This window comes from Lutzomyia longipalpis, chromosome 1 (assembly GCF_024334085.1).
Source record: "Lutzomyia longipalpis isolate SR_M1_2022 chromosome 1, ASM2433408v1".
Lineage (NCBI taxonomy): Eukaryota > Metazoa > Arthropoda > Insecta > Diptera > Psychodidae > Lutzomyia > Lutzomyia longipalpis.
In genome coordinates, this window is record NC_074707.1 from 6599572 (window position 1) to 6626864 (window position 27293).

The 27293-nt window shown below is 35.9% G+C and overlaps 4 protein-coding genes across 6 annotated transcripts; all 4 read right to left on the bottom strand.

The window, feature by feature from the left end:
- Positions 1-34: 34 nt before the first annotated feature.
- On the bottom strand, positions 35-3159 carry LOC129786842 (pre-mRNA-processing factor 6). The gene is made up of 4 exons (XM_055822091.1): positions 2990-3159; positions 2859-2918; positions 2666-2792; positions 35-2601 (listed from the first exon to the last, which is right to left on the bottom strand). Exons 1-4 carry the CDS (start codon positions 3085-3087, stop codon positions 91-93), a joined length of 2796 nt encoding a protein of 931 aa, XP_055678066.1. The 5' UTR covers positions 3088-3159; the 3' UTR covers positions 35-90.
- Positions 3160-3329: 170 nt separating this feature from the next.
- On the bottom strand, positions 3330-9754 carry LOC129786869 (uncharacterized). 2 transcript variants are annotated; one of them, XM_055822120.1, is made up of 7 exons: positions 9671-9754; positions 8319-8453; positions 8079-8162; positions 4711-4880; positions 4276-4583; positions 4028-4195; positions 3330-3913 (listed from the first exon to the last, which is right to left on the bottom strand). In XM_055822120.1, the coding sequence occupies exons 3-7, from the start codon at positions 8128-8130 to the stop codon at positions 3835-3837; spliced, it is 777 nt and encodes a 258-aa protein (XP_055678095.1). In that variant the 5' UTR covers positions 8131-8162; positions 8319-8453; positions 9671-9754; the 3' UTR covers positions 3330-3834. The 2 variants fall into 2 exon arrangements, with proteins under 2 accessions (XP_055678095.1, XP_055678094.1); XM_055822119.1 differs by lacking the exon at positions 9671-9754 and adding an exon at positions 8519-8804.
- LOC129786868 (putative nuclease HARBI1) lies at positions 8957-11094 on the bottom strand. Its single transcript, XM_055822118.1, has one exon. The coding sequence runs from the start codon at positions 11092-11094 to the stop codon at positions 9685-9687; it is 1410 nt and encodes a 469-aa protein (XP_055678093.1). The 3' UTR covers positions 8957-9684.
- A 135-nt stretch (positions 11095-11229) lies between these two features.
- Positions 11230-27000, bottom strand: LOC129786867 (myosin heavy chain 95F). Of its 2 annotated transcripts, XM_055822116.1 has the most exons (15): positions 26726-27000; positions 18996-19186; positions 17822-17895; positions 17547-17676; positions 16859-17283; positions 16361-16767; positions 15567-16113; positions 14872-15499; positions 14327-14789; positions 14018-14248; positions 13338-13385; positions 12820-12940; positions 12486-12590; positions 12284-12410; positions 11230-12221 (listed from the first exon to the last, which is right to left on the bottom strand). In XM_055822116.1, exons 2-15 carry the CDS (start codon positions 19177-19179, stop codon positions 11983-11985), a joined length of 3729 nt encoding a protein of 1242 aa, XP_055678091.1. In that variant the 5' UTR covers positions 19180-19186; positions 26726-27000; the 3' UTR covers positions 11230-11982. The 2 variants fall into 2 exon arrangements, with proteins under 2 accessions (XP_055678091.1, XP_055678092.1); XM_055822117.1 differs by lacking the exon at positions 13338-13385 and having other exon boundaries at positions 26726-26987.
- Positions 27001-27293: the final 293 nt, after the last annotated feature.

Sequence of the window (27293 nt, forward strand, 5' to 3'; positions counted from 1 at the left end):
TTTTTTTTTTCGGAAAATAAAACAATTTCAAAGATTCCTTAGATCTAAAATATATTTCCACAAGAAGCGAGAATTAAATAAAAAGCAAATCTAGTTGGGACATTTTAATTCCTTCGCAACGGCCAGCAGAATGTCCTGGACTTTGTAACACCAGTTGGCAATGTTCTTGCTGACTTTGCACCACTCCTCGCCATGTTTGGGTTCAGCTGCGATGCACCTCTGCAGCACATCCTCCTGTTGCGCCTCCGTACCGTGTTGCTGTTCGAATTTGTAAAAGTACGCCCACGCATCTCCCAAATCAGCGTCAATCTTCACGGTGCGATTGAACCAATCGCGACACTTCTGGATTTTGTGTTCTGACCAGAAGAGCTTCGACACGGCCAGCAAAACATGGGGATCATGTTCGCATTTCTTGAGCGCATCGACTGACTTTGTTTTCCGCTGCGGACGACTCTCGAGGAAGATTGCTTCAGCCCACAATTCTCCAGCTGTTGGGCATTCCTGCAGTGCACGTGCCATCAATGTATTGGCCATATCTTTGAGCCCTGCGCGAATTTCAATACGAATAGCTGCAAGCCAGAGAAGGGGAGTCTTGGGATTCCTCAGACGCCCTCTCTCCAGCACTGAGCGAGCCTTTGTCAGGGCTCCACGCGTCTCTTCTAGCTTTGCAAGGAGGAGCCACAATGGGATGGACGTGGGGCACTTTTTCAGGGCGAGAGAGTAAGTTTCTGCTGCTGCATCCAACTTCTTCTGCTGCTCCTCAATTTGTCCCTTCATCATCCATAGCCGTGGGTAGTCCGGGAAGACTTTCACAGCTTCCTCCAGTAGCCCGAGGGCTGCATCGAGCTTACTCAGCGCCCATTCGAGCTTAGCAGACTTCATCATGACACGCGGTGTGGGGGCAGAAGCTCTCGCCTTGGCCAGGAGACGCCTTGCTCGTTCGTATTCCTTATTCTCCGATTCCAGCTTCACAGCTGCCAGCCAGATATCCTCAGAATTGGGATTTGCCTGGAAGGCAAAGGAGAGGATCCCCCGGGCAGCTGGAACGTCACCAGCAAGCCATTTGGACTTTGCCCCCATGAGCCAGAGAATCTCCGATTTGGGACAATGAGCCACGGCTTTCTGCAGGAGTGTCTCCAAGCTCTCCCTTGTGCCGTGATTCTTCTCAAAGTACGCCGCACGAAGCCAGATACTCTTCTTCGATGGGAATTCCTGCAGAGCATGAGCATAGACGGCTCTAGCGCACTCATAAGCACCCTCCTTGGCGCAATTGTCAGCATCATCAATCCACGTTTGCTTCCTATCCTCATCCTCCACGCCAACGCCAATGATTGCCTTTATAATGGCCTGACAGCAATGCACAGCATTGGATTTCTCCGCTTCAATTGCTTCCTGGAACCACTGTTCCCTGTTAATCTCCACCCCATTTGCACTCAGCGACACGAGGGCCCTGTCAATGATCTTCTCCACCATGTGGATGTTCCCATTGGCCTCTTCGAGCTTTGCAGCTGTCGTCCAGATTTGTTTATCCGTGGGAATACTCTCACGTGCCTTATTCAGCACCTTCCGGGCATTCTCATACGTCTCAAGACGTGCCAGAGCTAACCAGAGTTCCACACTTGTGTTGCAACATTCAACTGCTCGGGAGAGCAAAATCCGAGCATCATCAGGATTCTCCAGCTCCACAGCAGCCTTCCAGAGACGCACAGAGTTGGGAATGTGTTCCAGAGCCTTCCGGAATACCCGACGTTTTGCCTTGAGCTCATCCTCGAGATCTGACGCCTTAATCCAGATCCGGACAGAGGTGGGAATGTGCCTGGCAGCCTGAGCAATGACAGCCTTTGCCGTATCAGCCGGCTGAAGACGTGCAGCTTCGAGCCAGAGATCCTCACTCTGTGGATTCATCTCACATCCGCGCATAATGAGATTTCGGGCCATTTGAATCTTCCCCGTGACTTCCTCGAGGCGTGCACTAGCAATCCACGCTGGGGGATGATTGGGATTTGTCTCCCGGACACTCTTTAGCAGCAGTCGGGCTTTCTTAATGTCATTTATATCACCCCCATACGTGGGGATCATGCTTTGCAAATCAGTCAAATATCCTTTGGGATCCACAACCGTTTGTCCAGCCACGGAATCCGACACCTGAGAAAGCTTCACATTCATCAGCGTATTCCTAGCCTGGCCAATTTTCCGCAAATCCAAATCTCCGGTGGGTGTCAGCATTCCCGGAGTATTAATTCCCGGAACCATTGAAGCCAATCCGGAACGGGGATCTAGTGTTGTGGATGATTCTCCGCCCATATTCCGGGACAAAATACTATCCGGAAGTGGTGTAAACTTCTCCGCTCGTGGATTCCGTTGCTTCCTGTTGCGACTATCACCCACTTCAGGGATCATCTGCCATTCATCCTCTGTCACGGTGACCAGATTCCTCTTCAAATCCGAAAACTGTTGCTGAATCTTCGGTCGTTCCTGACGATACTTCTCCAAATCCACCTTTAGGCGTTTCTCTCTGTACTCTTTGCGCTTCTCATCCATTCTCTTATCGATTGATTCATAAATGGCATCTGCTTCGGCGTCATCCTTATCGTAGGGATCCTGCAAAGAAAAAAAATTCTCATTAATTCCTTTTTCTTTTTCAATTTTTACGCCGGAAACATACTTTGGAGAAGAGAGAGCCACTATAGCCTGTGAATTCATCGTAATTGGAATCATTGAGATCCTCATCATCCTCCTCTTCTTCCTCTTTCTTCTTCCTCTTGGCTGCTGGTGGGGCATGTCGATCGTCCCTGAAACATACGTCAGGATTTATAATTTCTTCCTCATAACAATCAAAATGGGAAGTTAATACTCACGAAACATCATTAGCATCCCTGGCAGGACCAATATCTGATCTCGTTGTGAATCCTGTAGCTCTGAAAATGCCAAAATGAAAACAAATCAAAACGTTTTCGAGGTTAGAAATAGATTTTAAGGGAAATCTTACCCTCTACCAACTCCAGCCACATAGCCTAATGGTGCAGGAACACCCAGGAAATGTTTCTTGTTCCTGTTAGCCAAAGCAGATGCCGGAATTGTAGCCATATCCGGGAATTTTTTCACACAAACAGGACGTTCCAGAAAAATCAAAACACTGTTCAAATGTAAGGTTATGTTGACTGTGATGAAAGGAAAGTTTTCAGCACATTACAAATGGACGCTGAATATTCCGAATTTAAAATAACGGAATTCGTAAAATTAAAACGATGCGAAAAGTACGAGCAAAATAAATTTTTGAATATGCTTCAAAATAATGTTTGTAATGAGAATAAAATAAAATAACTCGCTTAATCGAATAATATTTTATTCTTCCATGGTAATATCCTCATAAAAACGATAGAATAGTGATAAAATTCGTCATTGTCTTATACAGAATTGTTTTTTTTTCTTATAAAAATGACAAATCATGGTGATTTTCCACTAAAAATTTAACCATTTCTCTCCTCAAATATTATTTACGAACGGAATGTTTATAAGAAAATGCAATGATCTCCTTCAGTAAGCTGATAGCGTTGTTTTATTTATTTTTTCTTCTTATCATAAGGAATACCTCATTATCAGTCGATTTTGTTTATATTTGTTCATTTCTAAAAATTCCTAAAAATAGCATATTTTTATTTATTCCACAATATAATTTGTATATATAGTAGCTTCTCTATGAAAGATTAACAAATCACCCTCAATTTATGGCTTTCTTTTTTAGCAATATACATAATAAATGCTTGGTGTTATATTGCAAAGAGTTCAACAGCATTTGGACACACAGAAAAAAAATTGACTAGTTTAATGAATTTAAATTTCGAAATCCCTGGAATCATTGTGATACCAATCATCTTCAGTGACGAGGCGTTGTCGTGAGCCGTATATCTTTCTGCAATTTTCAACAATTGGAATTATTATACAAATAAATAAGCAAATGGGGGGTGCTAGCTAGATAAAAGAATATAATGTGCAAAATTTCGTATTATGTGGTGAAGAAACTTACTGTAGATGGTATCTCCAGTAAATGAGTCCAAAATAGACAGCAAATGCCAAAATAGCTATTGTGACAACAGCTACGATTGCCACAATATGAGTATGATCCATTTGGTTTGGGTAATCAACCACAATATCGACGATTTCCGGTGACTTCTTATTCTCCTCCTCATTGTTCCTGTACGTGTAGGGAGTGGTCAAACAATTATTAAAATATAAATTTAGAATTTTATCCGTTATTCTCGTTTTTATTCTTACCTGTTGAATTGCTCCTCAAGCTCTTGAGATGTCTTGTATTTCCCATCACTCTGAATCTTCTCAACTTGCTCCTTTGGATCATTAGACGTAGTATCAGGCGTATCATCATCATCGTAATAAATTGAATCATCTTCCTCAGTTTCCTCCTCAGACTCCTCATGGGAAGGTTCATCCTCCTGGGAATTCATTGGTGGCACTTCAGGCTTTGCTGTTGTTGTTGCGGCTGCTGTGGTTGTTGGTGGCTCATCCACCTTTGTTGTTGTATTGATCATCTCCACAGTGGTGGGTTGACCTTCTGTTAATGGTATCTATTGTCGGCAGAGCCACAAATATGCGAGTAAGAAGAAAAAAAGCATAATCGCATTGATAAAATAAATTTTGCCAATTCATGCTGAAGGACACATGCAAAAATACATCATTGTTCATGATCATTACCTCCCGTATGACATCATCCTTACTCGTAATTTGCAGTATGTGCTGTATTGCAGTTTCATTTTGCTTAATTATCCTATACTGGGAATCATCTTCGGGGAATAGGAGCGGAGGAACTTTATTGGATGGTATTGTGGATGGTATTGTTGATGTTGCCGATGCGTCATGCGCCACTGCAAAGAAAACAATTTTCTCATTAATCCCCAATTTGTGCGGGAAACATTCTAGGAAAAGTAGTTGTAGCCGCAACTTTACGACGATTGAAGCTTTAATGCAACAAACACTTTCATTAATTTTATTAATGCTCACACAGAATGGAGAGACTCCGCCGCAATATGTGTGTATGTGACTTTGCATTAGATTTGCTTAAGTAGCGCGAAAAAGCTTTCAAGGAAGATCAATTTATCCGTGCAGGTGCGAAAATCCGCATGCCTTTGTTACCCACAACACTGATCAATACAAAGAAGTCACATTCATTCACATTAATCAATTTTCAATGGATTTTCCATAAGCAGGGGGATTTTTTTTATCCACATTTTCTCTTTATTTTCAACGATAAAAAAGACGAATTTCAATTCAATTTATTTGTTAAAAAAAAGGAGAGTTCTTTCAACTTTTCTCATATTCCTATAACTTTTAGAGGTGAAGAATATTTTGCATATTTGCATATTTGCATAATTGCGACAACCAAAACTAAATATAAACTTTAGTCACAACCCGCGCGGAAAGCTCCAAAGATCACCAACATCATGTGATCAAAAGGCAAAATACCAAAGTTGAGATTAGCTGGAAAATTTTTTACCGTTCAGCATGAAATGCTTGAAAAATACTCTTGAGAATGGCAATCACGGATTTGTGGATTTTTATTTGTATTATGATCAATGCGATGATCAACAAATTTAAAAAAAAATTGAATTCTCGTGAATTTCTTCGCGGTAATGAAACATGAAAAAAGTTATTTGCAAAGTAAAATTAATTGATAAATAATGTTTAATAAAGAAATTCATTGAATAAATTTCTAGAGCTAATTAAGTTAAAAAAAAAAAAAAAGTTTTCTAAACTTCTCCAAAAGGTGTCTTAAACATCCCCTAAAAGTTCAGGAAGTTCAAGTTGAAATTATTGAAATTTATAATATTTTCATGCTAAAAGCTCATAATATAATTTCTCAGTAAAATGGGAAAAATCAGAGATTCCTCCGCGAAATTTTCTACTCTATAACTCCATTTTAGACATCTTTGCTCTCTTTTATTGGGAAATAGGATATTTTTAACTTTTTCTCAACAGTTGACTGATCTTTTTATCCCCCTAAAACTTTTTCTATCTGATCCTATTCGTCCAGCTAAATCTATCAAGCTTTTCTTGATTGTTTTATAAATGATCATATTCCTTAATTTTTCTCTCAAATGTGATCTTCCAAATAATCTAGAAAATCTAAATAATGCATAAACTCCTTCTGATGTTTTACTATGCATAATTCTTTTGGAAATTATTGATAAAAGTAGTTCTTTTCTTTTGTAAAACAATCGAGTTTTAATTAACTAAAAAAAGACATTTCTTAACTCTAAAGAATAAATATTTGACTAAATTGTTATATTTATATCCGCAAATAGGAGTTTTTTCTCTCCATCAACAACCAAAGCATCCTATTCACCCACGCAAACACATTTTATGCTAGAAGGCAATAAGAAATAAAAGACGCAAGTTGATTTGATTGGTAAATCCTTCGTTTTGAAAATAAATTGGAAATCCCAAAAACACTTTTTAATGGAATGTGTTTATACAAACGCAATCCAATGAGACATTCCCAATTTGGATTTTCCCTCCACTCAAGAGCTTTTTCTTACGCAACTCAAAGAAACATTTTCTTGCCCCTCAAGAAGAAGAAAAAAATCCCACGACATAGTGAAAATGTAATGTGGAAATATAAATGCCCCCGTGATGGAATAGGAGGAACTATCATTTTGTGAAATGGTGTAGAGCGTTAATGATCTTGAAAGGCCGTAAATAATGTATGTGAAGGTCATATGCAATAACGGAATCGTGTCTTAGACATATTGTGCGGTATATTACCTTACTTATTCAATTAGCATGTGTGCCTTCTTGTCATGTGCAAAAAAAGTTAAATCTTCATTAATTCTTAGAATTTAGCAAATATCCTCGCGGTTTGTCTTATTTTTTTCTTGCCACCCTCCTCAACATGCGCGCTCACGGTATGAGGAGATGAGAACAATGTATGAGATTCGACCTCAAAATGAATTTTTTTAACGTGTTGTTTGCTAGTTTGTTGATGGAAATAACATCGCACACGAGATGAGAAAAGTGGAGAACCTGTTGCGATGAGATAAGAAATCCCCGCGTGAAGAATATAGTCAAAAAGTCCACCAAAAGCTCAATTTTATTTTTCTCTCTCTATTGATGAGAAAACACCTCGCGCGCGGACAAGATAGGCTATTTGTTGGAATCTATTTTTAGCTCATCTACTGGAGGGTATTTAGGGTCGAGTATGTTATGTTATGTACAATAAATATAGATATAGAACGATGAATGCTTTCTCTCCCACCCAAAATGCCCTCGCGGATAAGATAGCAATATATGTATGTACATATGTATGTATGTAATGGACAGAGAGAGGAGAGTAATGGTATTACGTGTAAATTGTATTTATGAATTCTGAATCATTTTATTTACAACATAACATTCGGTCAGTCATCGTACCCACGTAACAAAAAATAAATAAATAAATTCAGTGATAGTGGGGCAATTAGAAGAAGTATATTAGGTAGGTATTATTGAGTGCCCAGCACTGATCACCATTCACGATCACTCAACTTTTTCGCCAGCAACACAACAAAATTGTCATAAAGTACTCAAACGCGCGTGGGACGTCATAAAATGCTTATTTATCGCATCTCTCGACACGATACAATGTACATTATATTTGTTCTTTATCTCAAAATTATCTCTCGAAACAATTGATTCTCAATATAAGCTTTTATTACATTTACGATGGGGAAGTCTTATCATGTGATTTTTCTTTTCTTTTCTCTTTTTCTTGGGGCTTCTGCAGAAAATAACTTCATTTTCTTGGACTTTCTTGAAACATGATCTGATCATCATGTACATTGACAAAATCCATCTCTGCTTGAGCATCGTGATCGCGCGCGCGCTTATTTATATGTTGGAAAGTGCATTGTGGAGATGTTTGCCCTATAAAATGATTGAGTGTCTGGGTTCGTATGTACTTGCTACGAAAAATCACATTCAATCATTCAATAAAATGTAGTATTAGTGGCAATTTTTCTTTAAATAGATTAATTGGATTAAATAAACAAAATATGTGTGGTGGATGATTTAACGCATTGCGCTCTTACCGGAATTCCCGAGAAGAACTAAACTAAAACAAAGAGTAATTGTCATGTCCATTTTTGCTGTGTGGCTGCTTCAGATTTTTCTTCCTGAAATGAAAATTCATTGAAAGTGAGTTGAGAAATATTTCTCGACAAATTACTTTTTTTTTGCAAAATGAAGAAAATCATTTTATGTACCTACATAACAATTTGATACATATGTAGGTATGTACATAATATAGGTAGTTTGTTATTTATACTCACAAATTGCTACTATCGTCTCTTGCACAAATTTTTCCACTTTATAAGATCAATGATCACGAAACGAGTTTTAATTGTAGGCGACGTCTTTCTTGCAGCGCGCGCGCTTCTTTTCACTCCGTCATCCAACGAATCAACCTTGATAATGTTCCATTAATTATATTTTACTTTTATTATCTTATCAATCAAGCACAGGTATACACATATAGAATTTTCTCTCTCACTCTCTCTCTCTCTCTTTTTCCCTTATTTTCCACTGCTCTCCGACTGAACTCAATCCCACCGAGTCGCGTTTTTTTTCACAATCACTCGCACGTTTGCTGATAAGAAGTTTTTTAGTTTTTGGGATGGAATTGCAGACCTTATTCTTCGTGCACAACTCTCTTCTCAAAGGTATACACACTAACTTCTCCACCAGTCTCTCTACAGCGTCATTGTGTAGCGTGTGGAGTCCGCGACGTTTCTGGGATCACTACACTTCAACGGCCACCGAAGAATTGTTATAGCAACAATATTTATTCCAAAAGGCGCATTCGATTATCTTTTTCATATGCTTTATGGTGGGGGAAGTTCTTGTGTAACAGCAGCCACATAGGCGCAACATAAATTTTGCTTTGAGAAAATTGGCGCGAAAACTAAAATTGATTCTTCTCATTTAATCTTTATTTTTTTAAATCGTTGATTCTTCTTTTTGGTTTATGTAAATGAGAACAAAAAAACTACAGAGAAAGGATATTAGGATCAAGACACATTTGAGCACCTGAGGAGAATTCTTAGGACGAAACTGTTATTTTTCTTAAAAATTTTAAAGGTAAAATTACAAGAATAAATTTTCAGATAAATATTACCTACACAAAAATATTGAAGAAAGGATTTTTCAAATATTCAATATTCCGAATATTCTTAATTGGCTTAAATTCTCAACTCAAGATTTCAAGTTCTAAATTTCTTATTAAGTAGTGTAGTATCAAGGTAAAAAAGAATTCAACAATTAATACTTTAGACTAGAATTTGGATTTGCTCTTAAATACGTATGATTGCTATTTTTTTGGGTATTATTTTTTTGCCATGAAAAAAATTAGATAAACTTTTTAATCAAATTGACGTCTTTCTTTTTTTTTAATTTATAGTTTTCCATTTAATTTGTTGCAAATTTATTTTATAATTCTCATAATTTTAATTGTTTCTTTTTTTATTTAAGGCGTGCATTATGAAGTTTTTAAATTAAATATTAAAGCATTTTTGGTTTGTAAATTAAAAAATTTTTATAAATTACACAAAATAAAACGAAAAAATTGAAATAATAAATAATTAAAAGAATATTCTAAAAAAAAAGAACATCAAAGAAACCGAACCTGTGAGCTCCTCTTTATAGCAATGGCTTTGTGTCCCAGAAGTAATCTCTGAGGGAATCCCTCAGCTCCTGTGCATCCCTTGAAGCGGAGGACGTCTTTGTGTTTGGGGCTTGATCGAAAATTGCAGAATTTGGGGGCATGGCCGTGGACACCCTGGGGGTATCACGGTCTGCGGTGTGATTAATGAAATTGTGAAGTACAATGGTTGCCTTGATGATAAGATCGGCATGTCCCTCCCGGAGACCACCCTCAGTTGGGTAAGCATTAACTTTTCCCTGCATTGCTCTGAAGCGATTGACAATCGCCGCGAGCGATCTCTCCAAAACATTGAGTCCCAATGTGAGCTGCATGTTGTAATTTTGCTCTTGTTCCGTGAGATTTATTCTCCTATATGGGGTTATTATGCGCTCTGTGGCTTCGTAGGATCCATCACCAACCCAGTGGAGTGGAAATTCTCCCTTCAATTGCGCAATCTCCTCTTCATCATCCTCCAATTGAATTTCCTGGCCAATTGTGGCATGAATAAAATTTCCATGAGCATCACATGTTAGCCTGAGGAGGACAGAGTGAGAATTCCGGTAGTTCAGGTACTCTTCGGGGCGATATCTTGGCTCCTTGATCATCACATGCTTACACCCAATGAATCCCTTGCAATTGGGCAATCGATGTTTCAGGTACATTGCATTTAGTTGTTCCTGCGCTGTGTCCGTGCTTGACATGTAATCCGCACTCTGCTCCACAATGATACGCAAAGTGTTGTAGAGGAGATCAGCTGTAGTCGAATAGTCCAACGGGAGGTAGTCTCTGTGGATTTTCCTCACTGAATGCCCAAGAACAAGATGCTTCAGCGTGAGCAAGAGTTTAAAGTCACCCGGAAGGGCAGTTGCACCCATTTCAATGTCCTCCAGATCTTGCTCAATGTCTTCAAGGAGAATATTAAACTGACTCTGTGACATTCCTGTCCATTTCCGGAATTTTACATCATTCGCTCGAAGTTCCACAACAACACCTGCATAGTCTCTCTTGCATCTTGCACCAGGAAGAATTTGTCCATCTTCATAGCAAATTCCTTCGTATTCTTTGACAATCTTCACAATCTCCTTCACAGCCTCAACTTCAGCGGGAAAGAAGCTGCCACGTGGAGGGCGTTCATCATGTTGATACTTCAGCAGGAATGCCAGGAGGATTTTCTTACCCTCAAATACAGCATAATTCGACAATTCATTGGCTACTTGTCCCATCATGAAGCTCTTTGTCTCCTGCATCATCCCATTCATCCACATTTCCATTGATTTCCATTCTTTGATAACATTCAGAGATTTTAAGAAATATTTTCTCCACGGTGTTAAAGTTCTTCGTTCGTTCTGCACTAAGTAGTTAATCTCTCCTTTAAGACAACTAAACTTCTCTTTGGTCAGAGACATTTTCTTTTTTATTTATTTTTTTGAAAATTCAGAGCTAAATTCTAGAGTTTTTTTTTCTATTTTACACAAACGGCGCTAGTTTTGGGTAACGTCAAATCAACAAGTTTGACCACTTTTGCTCACAAAAAAATTGACTTTTGATATATTTTTTTTTATTCTTAATATGCGTGTATAATTAACATCTTAAATACAATAGAATTCTAATAAAATATCTTCCACCTTTTTTTTCTTAATAATTAATACTTTTTTTTAATATTAAGTGTGTGACAATATGGGAAAAAACATTTTTTTACGTAGTCTTTCAATCGCATTAAATAGAATTCAAGCAACTCTTTCATTATATTCTAAAAAAAATAAATCTAATATATAGCTTTCATTCTAATTGAACATAAATATTATTTAAAACTTTATAATAAAATTTCTTTTTTTTTTTTTTGCTTCCTCTATATTAGCTCTTGGAATTGTAATATCGAAAATCTCGGAATGTGCCTCATAACAGTCTAATCTAAATCTTTTGGGAATTTCTTCGTCTTATTAAAGGCACTATTTTTTACGGAAAGTTTGATTTTTTTAATACTAATTTTAATTCTTTTCGCGGAATTTTTGGACTCATTTTTTCATCAACAATGCTGAAGAGAAAATACTGATATTTTCTTTAAAAATACTTTACAATAATTATTGTTTATTTTTTATTAATTTTAAAATTCTTTTTGAAAAGAAACGTGAAAAGAAATTTTAAATAAAATCACCTCTTGGATCAAAACCTAATTAACTGGGGTGCATGCTCGCTTTAACTCGAAATTCTATTTTTTTTTGGAAATAAAATTAAAAAAAAAACTCAAAGATAATTGCAAGAAAAGTCATAGAATTATTGTCTTTCTAAAATTATTAATTGGCAATTTTACGATACGCCTTCCCGCCATTTCTCTCCCATTCGCGATTAAATTCGTGCTCGAGAATTTCAGCGCCACGCTTCCTCGTCAATCCCGTCTCATCCAGGCTCAATTCGCACATTTGCATGTCATCAATACCAGCCACAAGGAGAATTGGCTGCTTATCCACGTGCAATTCCATCTGACGTGCTACATACTGCCCGTCAAAGTGAGCATACCACCAACCTTTCTTTCCTGTTTTAAATGTTTCAAATTATAACTTGAAATTCTAAAGAAAATGTTTTTTCTTTAAATACCTGGATCATTCGTGTCATTTGGTCGCACAAATGGAATACGAAAGTATCGGTGGACTGATGTGGTTGAATTAATTTCCTGACGTGGTTGAATCCTCGTTGAAGCTTTCGCCGCAGCCTCCATAACACTCTAAACAACAACAATTTAAGATTAATTTAAAAATAAATTAAAAATACATCGTTAGAGCGCGAAGTCTTTCATTACCTTTGGTGCCCTTTCATTTTCATCCATTGTTGACCTCTTATTGCGATTCTTTGCCTTCCAAGCGTGATAAACTTTCAGACGTCGATGGAATTCGTGACGGCAAGCCTAATAAACAAAAGTTCTCAATAACTTTTTGCAAATTCTTCTTGTTTAATTAACTAAACTCTCCCTCTTTTGTTACGTTAATTCTCAATTTTATAGCTTCAAAAACTGAATGAATAAATTGAAATAAATTGACAAAGAAATCAAATTAATAACCAATTAATATTTTTAATGGATTTTTCTTCCATCTTTGAAGCTTTTTGCAAAAGAAAATAAAAACTGAATGGCTTACCTCTAGGAGTTCAATGTCACACGATGTATTAATTGCATCACGTAATTCGGAATATTTCCATTTTGATAAATCATGCTTTTGCTTCCCAATCAATTGCTGCTGAGCACGAATATTCTCTGATCTATGATTGAGAGAATAAATAATAAAAAACAAATCGAAATCAATTAATTTCATTCCAACTAATTCTTTTTTTTTTCTCTGTGCAAATAAACTTTTTTAAAAGCTTGTGGTTAGAATTGGAATATATTTCTGTTAATAGGATTATTAACACATAATAATAAGCACTATAATTTAGTAATAATTATTAGAATCTATTCGGTAATTAAAAGAACTCTTTCTTTGGGTTAATTTTCAAGGAAAAATCTTTCTTTTGCCTTAAAAAAGTTTTGCAATTTCATAAAAGCAAAAGTGCTGAGAAAAACATAAATTTTTTGAAGCATGCATATGTTGTTTATTAAAAGCAAATCATGCAATATATAGCGATACTCTGTATGCGAATTCTTTGAGGAATAATGTACCTGATCAATCTGTTTGGATTACCCAAAGACGACACTTCGTGTGGAACACTGTGAGAATGGACGATAAGGAATGAAGATGAATTAAAAATGTTTATTTTAAACCAATTTTAGAAAGAAAAATAAATAATAGAATATTCTGATTTTATCTTTGAAATAAATTTAAATGTTTAAATTTTTTCCGAAAGAAATCTATTTTTTTTATCGAAAAGGATCTAAAACAATTCACTTAAGCAATTCATTTAATCACTTTTAACAATGCTAAAGTAAACCTTTAGGAAAGGACTAAAATGAATCTTGAAGGATTCTTTTTGATTTTAATTCTTTCATAAACTCTTTAATAAGATTTTTTTCAAACTTATTTATTAACTAAAAATTATTTTCAAATTTTTTCTACAAGAAAATTAAAACAACTAGTGAGCATTTTTTCGTGATCTTCATTTAACTTTTACTCTCAATTCCCCCAAAAAAAAACACCCAAAAAGCCTTTCAAAAATTAATGATCATTCCGGGCTTTTAAATTCAATTTTTTTATCTCACAATCAAATTAAAGAAATATAAAATGAAAATGAAAGTGTTTGTATTGTATATAAAAAAAAATCTGAGTTTGTGTTTTCTTGGTCAACCATAAACAAAAAAAAAAGAAATAAAAACAGTAATAAATCAAAGAAGAAGCAACATACTTGCGAATAAGTGGAGGACTATCATCCACCTGACCATTGGATTCACTGGCAAGTCGTGTGGCCAACTCATGATCACGTCTCTCCTGTTCCAGCTGTTCGCGGTATTTGCTGTCTCGCAGTGCCTCCTCGTGGAGTTGCTTCTGCAGTGCTTCCGCTGTTTTGCGATCCAATTCCTCCTGACGCAGCCGAGCGGCTTCTTCTGCCTTCCTCTTTGCTTCCATTTCGGCTTTTCTGCACACACAAAACACGATGTTTGTATTAAAAGCAAAATTTGTAAAAAAGTTTCACTTTTATACAAAACAAACTTACTTCTTCCTATTCTCTTCCTCTTCCCGTCGTTTCCTCTCCTCCTCCTCCTTTGCCTTCCTCTCAGCCTCCAGGGCAATTTGAATCTTCCGTAGACGTTCCTGCTCTTCGGCATTTTTCTGCTCGAGCAATTTCGTCTTGAGCAGCGATGTATTTTGATCGATCTTCTTCATGAGACCCTCGTAGAGCTCATCAATTTGCTTCGGTGTGATCGATTGATTCGTTTTGATCTTCTTCGTTGCCTCATCGATGGCTCCGTAGAGAGTTTTCACTTGATTCAGCATCACATCCTTCTCCTTCTTCAATTGATTAGCAACTTCTTCCATTTTGATTAGATTCGTCTTGATTGCACGAATTTTTTGCAATCCCCTGAACCGTGGCTGATGCTTCTTGCGCGCCAGGTAACCCCGAATGACTTTCTGCATAACGAGGACGCACTTGTTGCGGTAAATAATGCGATTCTTCACTAAAAATTAGACAAGATAATTATTTTTATTGCACAAATCTCCTGCAAGATGATGCTTAATTTGCAAATCAGATATACGTACGCTTTATTACACAAATGGCACAGAATGCTGATTTTATCCATCGCGATCGTACCAACCATTTCTTCACATTTGCCACAATTGCCTTTAAATTTTCCGGATCTGATCGCATTATACGATCAAATTCGACAAATTTTCCTGGTCGAAAGAAGACCTTCGTGATGCCAAATTTGAAATCTTTATCGTGCAATTTAAGCGAATGCAGCATTGCCTCGCAGAAGGTACGTGCACTGAGTTTGGCAAGTTCTGGTGGCAAGTAGGATTTGTACATTTTGTGCAACTCCCCAAATGGTACACGTGATGGGTAGCCGTATTCCATTAGCTCAAGCACGGACGTTGTACCTGAGCACTTTAGCTGCGCCAGACAGAGACTACCCTCAAATTCATGATCAACCATCCGGCTATTTGGCTTGATGCACCGTATAAAGTTCGTACCATTCTTCTCCAACTTCTCCATCAATTCACTCAGCTGTGTCTTGAATTTCGATCCAACCGATATGAAACTCAATTTCCCCTTGGATGCCGACGATCCAGATGCAAAGAGCCGATTGAGGAGCTTATTCTCGGACTCTTGCACAAGGAATTCCAACGATGCATGCAGTGCGTCATTGTTTTTCTCAATAAATTGATTCTAAAAGTAAAAAATTGATTTTTTTTGTGAATTTCAAAGTTTTGACCACAAATTGTAGAAAACTAACCGTGTTGTAGCACACAGCACCGGCAAAATGTCTCACGAGGAATCCCTCATCATCCCTAAGGCTCCTGTGTGCCTTTAGGCGTGACGATCGTGGATAGGAGAGCCTATAGTGCCCCTGCCATGAGCTATGCACCTCAGTTGTAAAGTGCGAGAATGATGGTTTGGGCAATTTTGATTCCTCATCGAGTATCATGAAAATTCCATTGGCCTTATTTTCAATCAATTCAATCACATCCTGATTGTCGGTAAATTTAATTTGGGGCACATTGAGTCCTTCGCGCTTATACAGCTCCTGCTCATTGGCCAAGATGTTGTCATTGAAGAACTTTTGTAATTTCTCATTGCAATAGTTAATGCAAAATTGCTCAAAAGAATTCACCGTGAAGTACTCAAAGCCCGCAATATCGAGTACACCAATATAGAAGCTGGACGCCTTGAAGGGGATGCTCAAATTGATTATTGACACTATATGATCAAATAGACGACTATACAATGCCTTTGCCAATGCATCGCGTGCATTATTTGCCTCATAGACTTTCAGTGGGACCCTACAAAAGACATCATTATCAACTTTGTTAATTTTATCTACGCTCGCGAGAAGAGATTCCAAGAATTTGCGCACGTTTAACTCATAAAAATTAATTTCTCCACCATCATGACATAAAAAAATCTTCTAGCAGTTAACTTGTTTTTTTTTTTCTTGCGAAAATCTTCTTGGAAAACTTAGAATATTAGACAAGTTTTTAATGTCTTTAAGAAAAAGAAAATATTAAGAGAGAGAGAGAGAGAACTCACATGATAACAGTCCCCTTAACTCCACCACCTTTGCTCTGCATCACACGAGAGATGAGTGCTTGACGCATTTCCGATGGATCCACCCCGATGAGGGTGGATGTAATGGTGAGTGATTGTTCGGAACTTGGTGAAACTTTGCATCCCCCTTTGGCATCTTCGGGATTATCTTCAAAGGAGATATTGCCGAGGTGCAGTACCCCGGCAACAAGCTTGTAAATCTCAAGCCTACCCTCCCCGGACAGTCCCAAGCGCGAAAGGGCTTGATCAAGATTCACAAAGTCCTCGTAATCATCCAAAATTGGATCCTTCAGTGCACCACGTTTTGCATGATCTTTCGACTTGTACGCTGCTGGTATCTTCTTATCCGTGGTACTTGTTGTAAAGTACTGCGTACACCCACTCAAATACTACAATTTATGCAATACAAGAAAAAAAATAGAGAATGATGTTCAATAAAAATGTAAAGAAAAAAATGGAATTTTTAATCTCTCAATTTACTTTGTAATCATCAGGCTTGCCCAGACAGAGTTTTTCACGCAATTGCTGCGGTGCACCCGCACATAGCATGTAGAATACATGATAATTGCGCTCATCGGGACTCTGTGTGCATATTCTACTCTTCTCCAGCAAATAGTGGGATATATGGCCACCCACTACGGTATGCTTTCCATCGTAATGCACCTCAATGAATTTCCCAAAACGCGAACTATTGTTATTTCGCGTTGTCTTTGCATTACCAAATGCCTCCAAGATGGGATTGGCATCGAGAATTTTTTGCTCAATAGTCCCCGCCGCTGCTACGGAATCGCACAAGTAGCGCAATAAATATTTCGTTGATTCAGTCTTTCCTGCACCAGATTCACCGGAAACGATTATCGACTGTGACACTTTTAGCACTTTCATATCTCGTATTGCTTTATCAGCTGCAAAAGGGTCAGGAGAAGATTGTTTTATTGGCAATGATGATGATTAATTTGCTAAATGAATTGACATTGAATGTATTTATAGCAAACATATACAGAGATCTTTTTTTTAATGACAGAAAAACTTAAAAGAAAGGAAAAAGATTTTTTTTTATATTAAAGCAATTTAATGGGAAATAAATCTAAAAATTTGTCTTAATTTTCTTGTCAATTACACAACAACGTTTAAAAAAATCACCTAATAGTAATAAATTAAACATTACCAATGGCATAGACATGCGGTGGGAGTTCGCCCAATGAACGCCCATTGTATTTCTTAATGGTACTTGATGAATACAGATCTCCAATTTCCTTATATGGGTTCACAGCTATTAGTATATTCGCAACGTATGTCTGCAATTATTTCAAGCATAATTGTTTTATATTATTTCTTCAAGCTTTAATTGCATGTGACAAATGGCAAAGAAGTCACCGGGAGGAAACAACAGCAACAACAGCAACAAGAACCGAATGTAGGTAAGTAAATTTAGCCACTTACATAAATTTTATCTTTGTAGTATCTCGTCCTCAGGTTGTCTAACAGTGTGGCCTCATTCAGAAACATAAGTTCACCTATTTACAAAAAAAAAGTTTAAAGAAAAGAAAATTTAGAAGAGAACATTATCCACATATGTTCTTAATTTTACAGCTCGCTGTAGAACATAAAAAAAAGAACAGAGGAGATGTTGAATGAATCATTCTATACTTTGTAATGTTACATGATTTATGATCAACTGCAGTGTATAATGTTCTTTGGTTCACATGCTGCTGGAGAAAATGTTTACCAAATTTATTCTCCAAAAAGCACCGAAAGTTAATCTATTTTTAGTCACCCAATTTGTGATTTTTATCAGATTACAGAATATAATGAAAGTTCCCCGTGAAAATATACCTCAACTGATTGTTAGATACATACTCTATTTTTTATTATCTCTGTGTTATTTTATGCAGTGATTTAAGATAAAAAAAATAATTGTATGGAAATAAAATTAGAACAATTGTTGAATATTTGTGTTGAAGCAATTTAATAAAAAAAAATTGGAGCTATTTTAAATTTAAATTAATCTTTCCCTGAAGCTCTACGAAAATTCTGAATGCTTCATTCTTATTAATAAAAAAAAAAGAGTTTAATGACTCATTGATAAATTACATTAAATTCATTAATCTCCTAAGCACTCATCAAGGAAATAAGACTCTTAGCAGAGTTTATATTCGTTCAAAGAATACTCTCTTAAAATATGAAACCAATTGATGAAGGAAACAGAAGAAATAGCCATTCTAGCTACAAAAAAGTCATTAGAAGAATTACTTAAGGCAATTCCTTTTCCTTCAATTTCAATTTAATCTTTAATCAAAACAAACATCAATTTTAAGACAAATCCGTTACCACGGTAAAGACTATACCATCGCAGCATTCAAAACACTACAATATTGCATGAAGAACATAATATATCAATTTGTCACGCAATGAAGAGAATCTTTCCACCAAAGAAATTGTTCTGAAATAATTTCACCGTATTTAAACTAATAAAAGACCATCTTTGAGATCATACCAGGTGATCACAGGTATATGTATAATTTGTGACATACAGCGAGAATTGCAAGTGAATAATGTGGGTCAGTTTGAAAGATAAAAACAGAACACACATAAATAAAAAAGAAAATACACTTACAGTTATCATCGTGATCTTGTTCTCCCTCGCACGATGGAAAGATATCTTGGACAGCGCATACACGCTTTGGAAATTTGCTATCTAATGGTTGCACCTCAAATTCCTCATGACTGCCTATTTCCGAAATGCGTCCCTTCACATACCCCTCAATACTATCACGTGCCCAAACAATATGTGGATCCATCTTTCATCTGCAAAGAAATAAAAACACCACAGATCATACATAAGATTCTGTTATAGAAATATCTGCGAAATTTATTAACATTGTGGGATTTTAAAATCCAGCTGAGTTTTTTCCATCTCAACTCCACTCAACAATTAGAAGTCATGCAATGGAAAATTGTTTTATTTCTCTCCCTCTCTCATTCATTCTTTAATTACTTTCTTACACAACAGAGAGAACGAAAAAAAATGTTGGCTAATTTTTTCCCCTATAAAAGTGTGGGTGTGGATGTGAATTTATGCAAAAAGATCGCAACTATACTTTGTGAATGCTTAAAGGAGTGTTGTTTATACTTTATTTTAGAACAGAGATTTATCTATTTAATTTATAGCATTAGAAATTTAATAGAATCACAGAAAAAGTTTCAGTTTAAAGTTTTGTTAAATTACATTGATATTGATCATGCCGCGGGAATCGAACCCTCGTCATTTGGCAAAAGAACATTCCACTGCACAATTAAAACCTCTCGGCTATGTAGCGGCTCATTAAGCTAATAAATATCTCCTAAAATAGCAAGAAAATCATTCTTCATCAGTTCTAAAAGGCGTCAAGAACTAGACAATAAAATAAAAGAATCACAGCTAAAAAGAGAACCTCTCGAGAAGACCATTAAAGTATAATCTCCATGTCAATTGTATTTAATTCTTCAACACCTCTGTACAAAAAAAAAAAACAGAACATGTATTATTTATGACTTGTGCGATTAAAATGACTCCACCATAGGAGAGGAAATAGCAAATGAGTTGATTTTATTCAATGGAAAATAAAAGCAAAAGTAAATTATATTGTCTTGTTCAAAGTGTTTCAAAACGAGTAAAAAAAAATAATTTAATTTTGTCATGATTCATAAATAAAATCCGTGTTACATGCGATCGTCCATTGAGGAACATTATCTCGTTGTGATTTTTTTTGGTGCGTTTTAGAGCTTTAAAAGTGTGGCTTTTATTCAGTTGTGTGATTTTAATTTAAAGGTCTCCCTCAATTACTTTTGCTTTTCATGCCAAACACTATTTTTCTTTAAATTATTAATACCGCACATGTACAGCATAATATCTTTTCCATTATAAATGTGCTTTAAAACTGCGAAAACAAGAGTATGATGCGTTGAATTGAAAATTTTAATTTGAAAAAGAAAAAAAAACATTTCATGGAAAGAGAGAAATATCTTCTTTTTTATCAAAGAGGTGTAAAGTTTTTTATTTCTTCACCGTGCGGTATGATATCAAATTTTATAATCAGCGATTTTGATGGAAAATACTTGAGCAATTACAGCACTTCACTATCACCTCCAATTAATCGTATTGAAACATTTTTCCACCCACACCTTTTGGGTTAACAAAAAAATGTTACTTTTTGTGTGGATTTTTTTCTAATAGAGTTTTGTATCAATTTGTGAGATTCGCATCGTGATTTTTCGGCTTGCTTTTACTTTTTTCTTCCTCCCTTGCTCTACAAAAATGCGTATACTACATTATGGGAATTACTTCCGCTTTGAAAGAGGAAAAATAACATATTTCACCATTTTACAATAATATACATATGTATTAAAAACAATTAACATAGGTTCTCCCTAAAATTGAACTGAAAGTACGCCTGGTTTTGGTAGATTAAAGATTCCTTTAAATTATTATTTTTTCAGACAGAGCCTTTCATGAAATCTTAATTTGGGAGAGTTTTATCATTAGATCACTTGATAGAACCTAAGATTAAACTATCTCTAATTTATAATATTTTGAATCACCCGGTTTGGAGGAAAAAATAGGAGGTAAAATTTAACATTACACTTGATGAAGTAATATTTTTACTATTGTGTGCACTCTTCAGGTGCTTTTGTGCCTTCTGTTCCAGTTGCTATTGTTGATTGTGTGGTCTCTCTTTTGGAGTCATTCAACCGGCTTTTCTGCACACAAAATCCTACGCAGCAAAAAGAGTTCTCTTTATCCAAAACCCCGCGAATGTCACTGAATGAAATTTTGCAAAATTCACAATAAAAAGGAGAACTACGAAATTCAATTTTTCAATCATTGTGCAATTTCCATTTCGACATTGTTATTTTCAATCAAGAAATTACATATTTATCGGTAAAAGCAATTTCACATCAATCCCAAAAAGAGAAAAAAATCATTTATGGTAATGAGGACAGAGTACTGCCCAAAATAAATTGTCTGCAAATACCCAAAAGAAGCACAACTTATAAACCAAGAAGAGTGTGGCGTAAGAGCTAGAAAAAAGAAACTAAAAGAGCTCATTGAACAGAACATTCGCCCATCACTTGCAAGAACTTTTTCTTTACTCTCAACTCTTTTGATGGAAGGTAAAGGAGAACGGGACTTTGTGCAGAGTTTGAAACGTTTTTCCCATTCATGTTGGAACGGTGCTTTCCAGGTAAACACCCAAGAGAAGAATACAACGAGATCTCTTTGAGATTTAAGCCATTTTCAGCGACATTTTAAGATGAAAGATCCACTTTAATAAATTCAAATACACGCGCACAAGAAGAAGTTTCTCAATCATTTAATACAGCTACAGAAATTTGCCACGAAAAAATTAATTTATTTGATTAATCTTTCGAATTTTCCTTCTACATAGCGGCCATTGGCAAAAAACTATTTTTGTGAATTTTTAATTGAAAATTCATACAAAAACAGTCCATTAACACAACGTTGCGGTGAGAAACATCTGTGATAAAATGCAAATTATATATCGATGTCATTTTGTGGAGCAGAGAAGAAAGATATTCTCTGGGTGAAAGAATTAGGTGAACCACTACTGAAGTGGAAGAACTCGTAAAGAGAAAATTGCAGAGTAATAATCCAAAGAGGATGATATAATAAAAAGAAATAAATGTTGAAGAAATGTGTCAAAACGGGCGCAACCACCATATTCCGTAATTTATAGTTCACTTTCAGCTTTTGCGAAAAAAAATAAGAGTAAATAAATTTAATTTCAATGTGAGAATTAATTTTTTCGATTACAGTACCCTAAATTAATTTTAGATCAGCTCAAGCAGTGATGATTTTAGCACGAAGATCTATTGAAACCCTCCTCAGGGGTTAAAAAAAAACTCCAACAATTTTAATACTAACTGTAGAATAAATAAAACCAATCGAATAAAAATAAATTTAATCTTCAATAAATTATTTTTGCGTGTTCATGATTGAATAAAATAATTCCTTAATTAATTGACTATTAATTGTGAATTAATAGCCTAACCCCGCGCTAAATAAATGCTAAAATGATAACAATTAAAAAGAAATCACATTCATTCTAATAAAATGATTCTTTCGGCTTTCACGTGTGGTAATGAAACTCTAAAATGCAATTTCCCATCATAATTGTTTTAACCTTTAATTGCAACAATATTGCAAACACTGAATGAATGAATATAATATTTCTTTTTTAGTTTTTAAACTTTATAATTTATTCAATGAAAATTACATTAAAAAATTGCAATTTTCTTTCTTCATTGAGCCTTCAGATGGGAACATAATATTCACCTCCACATCTTTCAACAATGGCCATTTAATGAATTAATCCCACAAGCTGTAAGTACTTAAACTGCTTTGAACTTTCTTCTAAACTATTTAATCCATCATTCACTTTCCTTAATTTTTTCTTCATTTGTTTGCTTAAAAAAGACTACGTAATAATCCACAGAGTCAGTGGTAATGATGGACATCTTCCATAAGTTTGCTAATTTAATTTAACAGGTGTGACAATACTTTTATGCTCGGAAGTGTCCCCTCTGAACAGTCTTATGAGTCATTAAAACGCGCGCAACACCGTCTGTTTGAAATATGGCGATAGCAAAAGAAAAGAGAGAGAGACGATATAAATGTATAAAGTCTTCTTCAAAAAAATGGAATTGAATGACACGGAAACAGCATTTAGATGAAAATAAAAATATTACTGCATGCTGTGCATTGGGATTGAAATGCAAGATGATCCGCATTAAAACAGACTAGTGGGCCAAATATAGATTAACAAGCAACAGCAGAATGACTGCGTGGAAAACGAGTTAAAGAATTCTTTTTCTTCCAATGTCAGACAACTTGAAATTTCTCATACTGCCGCTGCTGGACTAAGAGCATTAACCATTTTTGTCTTGTCTCTGCTTTTAAACTTCCAGCAAGTGGAAAAAAAAGACGTCTGCGCCAGAGGAAGCCCACGCGTTGAGGCATAATTTAAATAAAATTCACATTCATCTCTATATAGATTTTTAGGGAGGAAATGGTTGAAATATCCTGTAATAATTGGTCGAGAAGAAAATAAAAGAATATGTGTTAATAAACACACTTTACGACAAAGAATTCCATATTCTTGCACACACTAAAAATGAGAATCATATATAATATCTGAAGTGCCTTCCCTGAATCAATTGTGATAAGATAAAGGTGAACTTGTGTGGTAATCATTTATTCTCTCCAACTCATGTGAGCAAAAAATATATATATATATTGGAATTGAATCAATTGAGTGAGGCACCTATAAGAAGTGCCTACATACAGTGAGGTTTCATTCATAGCAGTCTTAACTAATGATCTGTAGTTTAGATGTTAGATTTTGTTCAACAACATTGCGGAAAATTCACAACTAAGTTCGTTTTAGTTATAGATTCTTAAGCCTAAGTCAGGTGCTTTAGACCGGACTTAAGTCAAACTGAATTTGAACTGAATGCAGTTTTTCATAAATTGCAATTCGTCAAAATCATCTAAAAAAATACATTAAGCCCTGATTCATCTGGGCCTAATCTTAAAAGCCTAAAAGCCTGATTTTATAAAACTTGAACTTAAGCTTATAAAATCAAGTCTGGTTTCACTTAATGATTGAAATGCCCTAAAGAGAACCCTAAATTCATCCAAACCAATACTTCATAGCAACTGCACGAAATTTATACATAGTTGCACTGCGGAGCCCTCATGTATTATTTTAGACACGGACACTGTAGCGTTCGCTTTTCCATAGATTTTCATGAATTTTCAAACTTTCGTAAATTTCTTAAATTTCATTAAATTCTTCAGTCTCTCAACCTTAATATTGGCCGACTGCTAGAATTGCTTTCTTTCTGAGGTTTTATGTGGGACAGATTAATGAGATTTGTGACGTCCCCTCCTCATTGAAAATTAATTTTAAGATCAGTTTTGTCTCGATTCTCAGAGGACCCGCACGGAATTGGAAGCCCGAGCTACTGACCCCAAAAAGCCCCTAAGAATGTCGTGGAGTGATCCGCGCGTGAGTGGAAGAAAAAGGCCATTGTCCGGATTGAGCCGGAAGAGGCTGGCCCCGAAGTGCGAAGAAGAGAGGTGCCGTCGCTCTCCTGCCGGAAGGGAAAAGATGCTGTTGTCTACGATGCCCCATTTCGATGGATGTGACCCCACGGGCTCCGTGAGAAAAGGAAAACCCTTTCACTGCCGAGCCAATGGCAGAAGAAGGGCAGAAGTGAGTACCCAAGGACGGAAGAAGCTTCTTCGCTGCAATATTCGTCGTGGGAGACGAATTCTGCGTGCTGTGCGTCGTGAGACCGACGGTTGTGAAGATGCCCTCCACAGAGTTGAGCTTCAGGAGAACACCAAGTGGAGGACATGGATTCCCTTTCGGGGATGGGGAAAGTCCTCAAGCCTGATGCCGAAGGATGAGCATCAGGAGAACACCAGGTGGAAGACATGGATTCCCTCTCGGGACTGGGGAAAGCAGCATCCAGAGAACACCAAGTGGCTGACATGGATTCCCTCCCGGGAATGGGGAAAGTCCTCAAGCCAGATGCCGATGGATGTCCATGGGACGTGGCGTGCGAGGAAACTCGCAGAAGAAACAGGAATCAACGGAAACCTGTATCAAGTAACTATGTTTCATGTTTAACAATTCTCGTCGAATGACGAGTGGCGCCCAACATAAAAGTCATTTAAAGTAACTTGTAAAATTCTAAATCTCAATCCTTGCTTTTCTTTTCCTTAAATAATTTAAATTAAAGTTCCAAGTAAAGTTGCCCACTTGTGGATAAAAGAAATGGTTTAATTCTCGCCAATTTTAAAGATGAAAATTGAAAATCCTGAATAAAATTTATTAGTGCAAAAGTATAAAGAAAATCTTTTCTTTTCCATGAAAAGAGGTTCATTTCAACACATGAAAATGAATCTCTTATTTTGCATTTTGTGTGAGTCACACGAGCAGATAAACGATACACAAGGAACTTACTTTTTAAGCGAAATAAAAATGCTTTTTTGTCTGGTCATTCAACCATAATATTAAATGGAGACTTTTGCTCACCTTTTATTTAAAAAAAAATTCAATCACATGAAATTTACTTTTATTGTGTGTCCAATAAAGCGTACGTGTAATCAATTGAAGTACAACACCGCAAATACCAAGTTGATACACCTCTCTAATAGAAACAATTCGCTATCATGGCCCATTAATGCTATTTTCAACTTGACGTGTCTTCCAGCTATTTTAGCTGTTTCTAGGAATATTTTTTTACGCAAAAATACAATCTTTCAATTGATCCCAAAAATGGTGATGAAAATGTAAAATTTTTTCAATGAAATCCATTGTTATTGAGACGATGTGCTACATTCAGTAATGTAGTAATCTATATGAATTGAGAACTTTTAGTAACTATTTTTTTTAGTTATAGAGAATTCCGCGAATTTCCATTTGAATTTGTGAGAAAAATAACTATTAGTTGCGTAACAAAGAAAATTATTATCTCTCTGTGAAGTATGAATATTTAAAGAGTCTTGCTATATATTATCTTTTCGTTGGAATATTTGCAAATTTAGTAAAGCGCCACACTACGTCATTTAACAATAGTAGTGTTGTGGGTTCAAATCCCACGGGAAATTCATTTCGGATAAATTTATTTTTTTGTTCTTCTATTACCAAAAAAAACGTTTTAAAAGCTTCTCGCTTTTCAATTAAGTTCGGTAATTGATGATTCACTAAAAAGTTCTTAAAATTAAACTCCTCACTTTCACCCTTTCTCAATGCAACCCTTTACTTTGACCGAAAGTAAGACATAAATTTAATTGAATTTATCAGCTAAAACTCGGACTAAAACAAATTAAAAATTAAAATTAGGTATTATATTTTTATGAAAAGCGGCCCCTCCTACAGAGATCTAATAGAGAGCCTCCTAATTCGCAGAAAATTTCCCAAGAACGAAAGTCGAAAAACTTCTTTCCGGACTAACTATAGATTACAGTGTGGGGCCTTCCGGACACGGTGGCCCACTCTCTCTGCGGGTCAGTGAGCTAGAATTTCAATGAATGGTGCCTCTCATTAGTTTGTCTTTTGTCTTTTGTCGCTGATTCGTGAAAAAAGGGGGAGCGATGCGGACTTTTGTGTCAACTTCCTCGCACGTCGGGTACCGCAGATGGGCTGTGTTTTCCATGAATTTCCCAATGAAAATAGGTATGCAGATACTGCCCATGGACGGTAACACTCATCAAATTCAGGACAATTGTGTGAAAATGATGAGTTTTCCGTGGGAAATGCCTTATTTTATTACCTGTTGATTTCTCCTAATTGGATTTGTGCTATTGCAGCAAAGAAGTGGGTTGACGAAAGGAATTATCCAAAGAAAAGAAAGATTCTTCACAGAGTCAACTACTTCGTGAACATTTCACTCAATCGCACAATCACTCACTGAACACGGGGGCAGCAAATGAAAAAGAAATTGAGTAAAATTATCCACTTATTTTCCCACAAACTGCGTCAATTTCCGTCCACGAACAGAGCACAAATGGCACAAAAATGTTTTTTTTTTTGCTTCGATGACTTTTCATTAACACTTACGTGCATTGAACGATGATTTTTCTTTTGATTTCTTAATGAATTAATAAATGAAAATCGCAATAAAAAAAATAACAATAACAATAAATTTTGAGATTCTTGTTTTTCTTTTTTGGTGAAAAAAAATTATTTTTAAATAAAAATTGAGAACTTTGTAATTTTTACTCTAACACAAGTTAGTGTTAAATTAAAATTTTAGTACATTTTTCGTTAATTTTCGTTATATAACTAGATCATTCGTTCAATTTCTCCACAGTTATCATTTTGAATTTATTTAGTGTGGT

Excerpts from the sequence above, each read along its gene's own strand:
- LOC129786842 (XM_055822091.1), bottom strand. The coding sequence starts at position 3,087 with ATGGCTACAATTCCGGCATCTGCTTTGGCTAACAGGAACAAGAAACAT. Across the intron at positions 2,919-2,989 it reads GTGGCTGGAGTTGGTAGAGG|AGCTACAGGATTCACAACGA; the intron begins GTAAGATTTCCC and ends TGGCATTTTCAG. Across the intron at positions 2,793-2,858 it reads AGGGATGCTAATGATGTTTC|GGACGATCGACATGCCCCAC; the intron begins GTGAGTATTAAC and ends CGTATGTTTCAG.
- LOC129786869 (XM_055822120.1), bottom strand. The coding sequence starts at position 8,130 with ATGGACATGACAATTACTCTTTGTTTTAGTTTAGTTCTTCTCGGGAAT. Across the intron at positions 4,881-8,078 it reads AGTTCTTCTCGGGAATTCCG|TGGCGCATGACGCATCGGCA; the intron begins GTAAGAGCGCAA and ends TTTTCTTTGCAG. Across the intron at positions 3,914-4,027 it reads TACTGGAGATACCATCTACA|AAAGATATACGGCTCACGAC; the intron begins GTAAGTTTCTTC and ends TGAAAATTGCAG.
- LOC129786868 (XM_055822118.1), bottom strand. The coding sequence starts at position 11,094 with ATGTCTCTGACCAAAGAGAAGTTTAGTTGTCTTAAAGGAGAGATTAAC.
- LOC129786867 (XM_055822116.1), bottom strand. The coding sequence starts at position 19,179 with ATGGATCCACATATTGTTTGGGCACGTGATAGTATTGAGGGGTATGTG. Across the intron at positions 17,677-17,821 it reads ACTACAAAGATAAAATTTAT|ACATACGTTGCGAATATACT; the intron begins GTAAGTGGCTAA and ends AAATAATTGCAG. Across the intron at positions 16,768-16,858 it reads GCAAGCCTGATGATTACAAA|TATTTGAGTGGGTGTACGCA; the intron begins GTAAATTGAGAG and ends CATAAATTGTAG.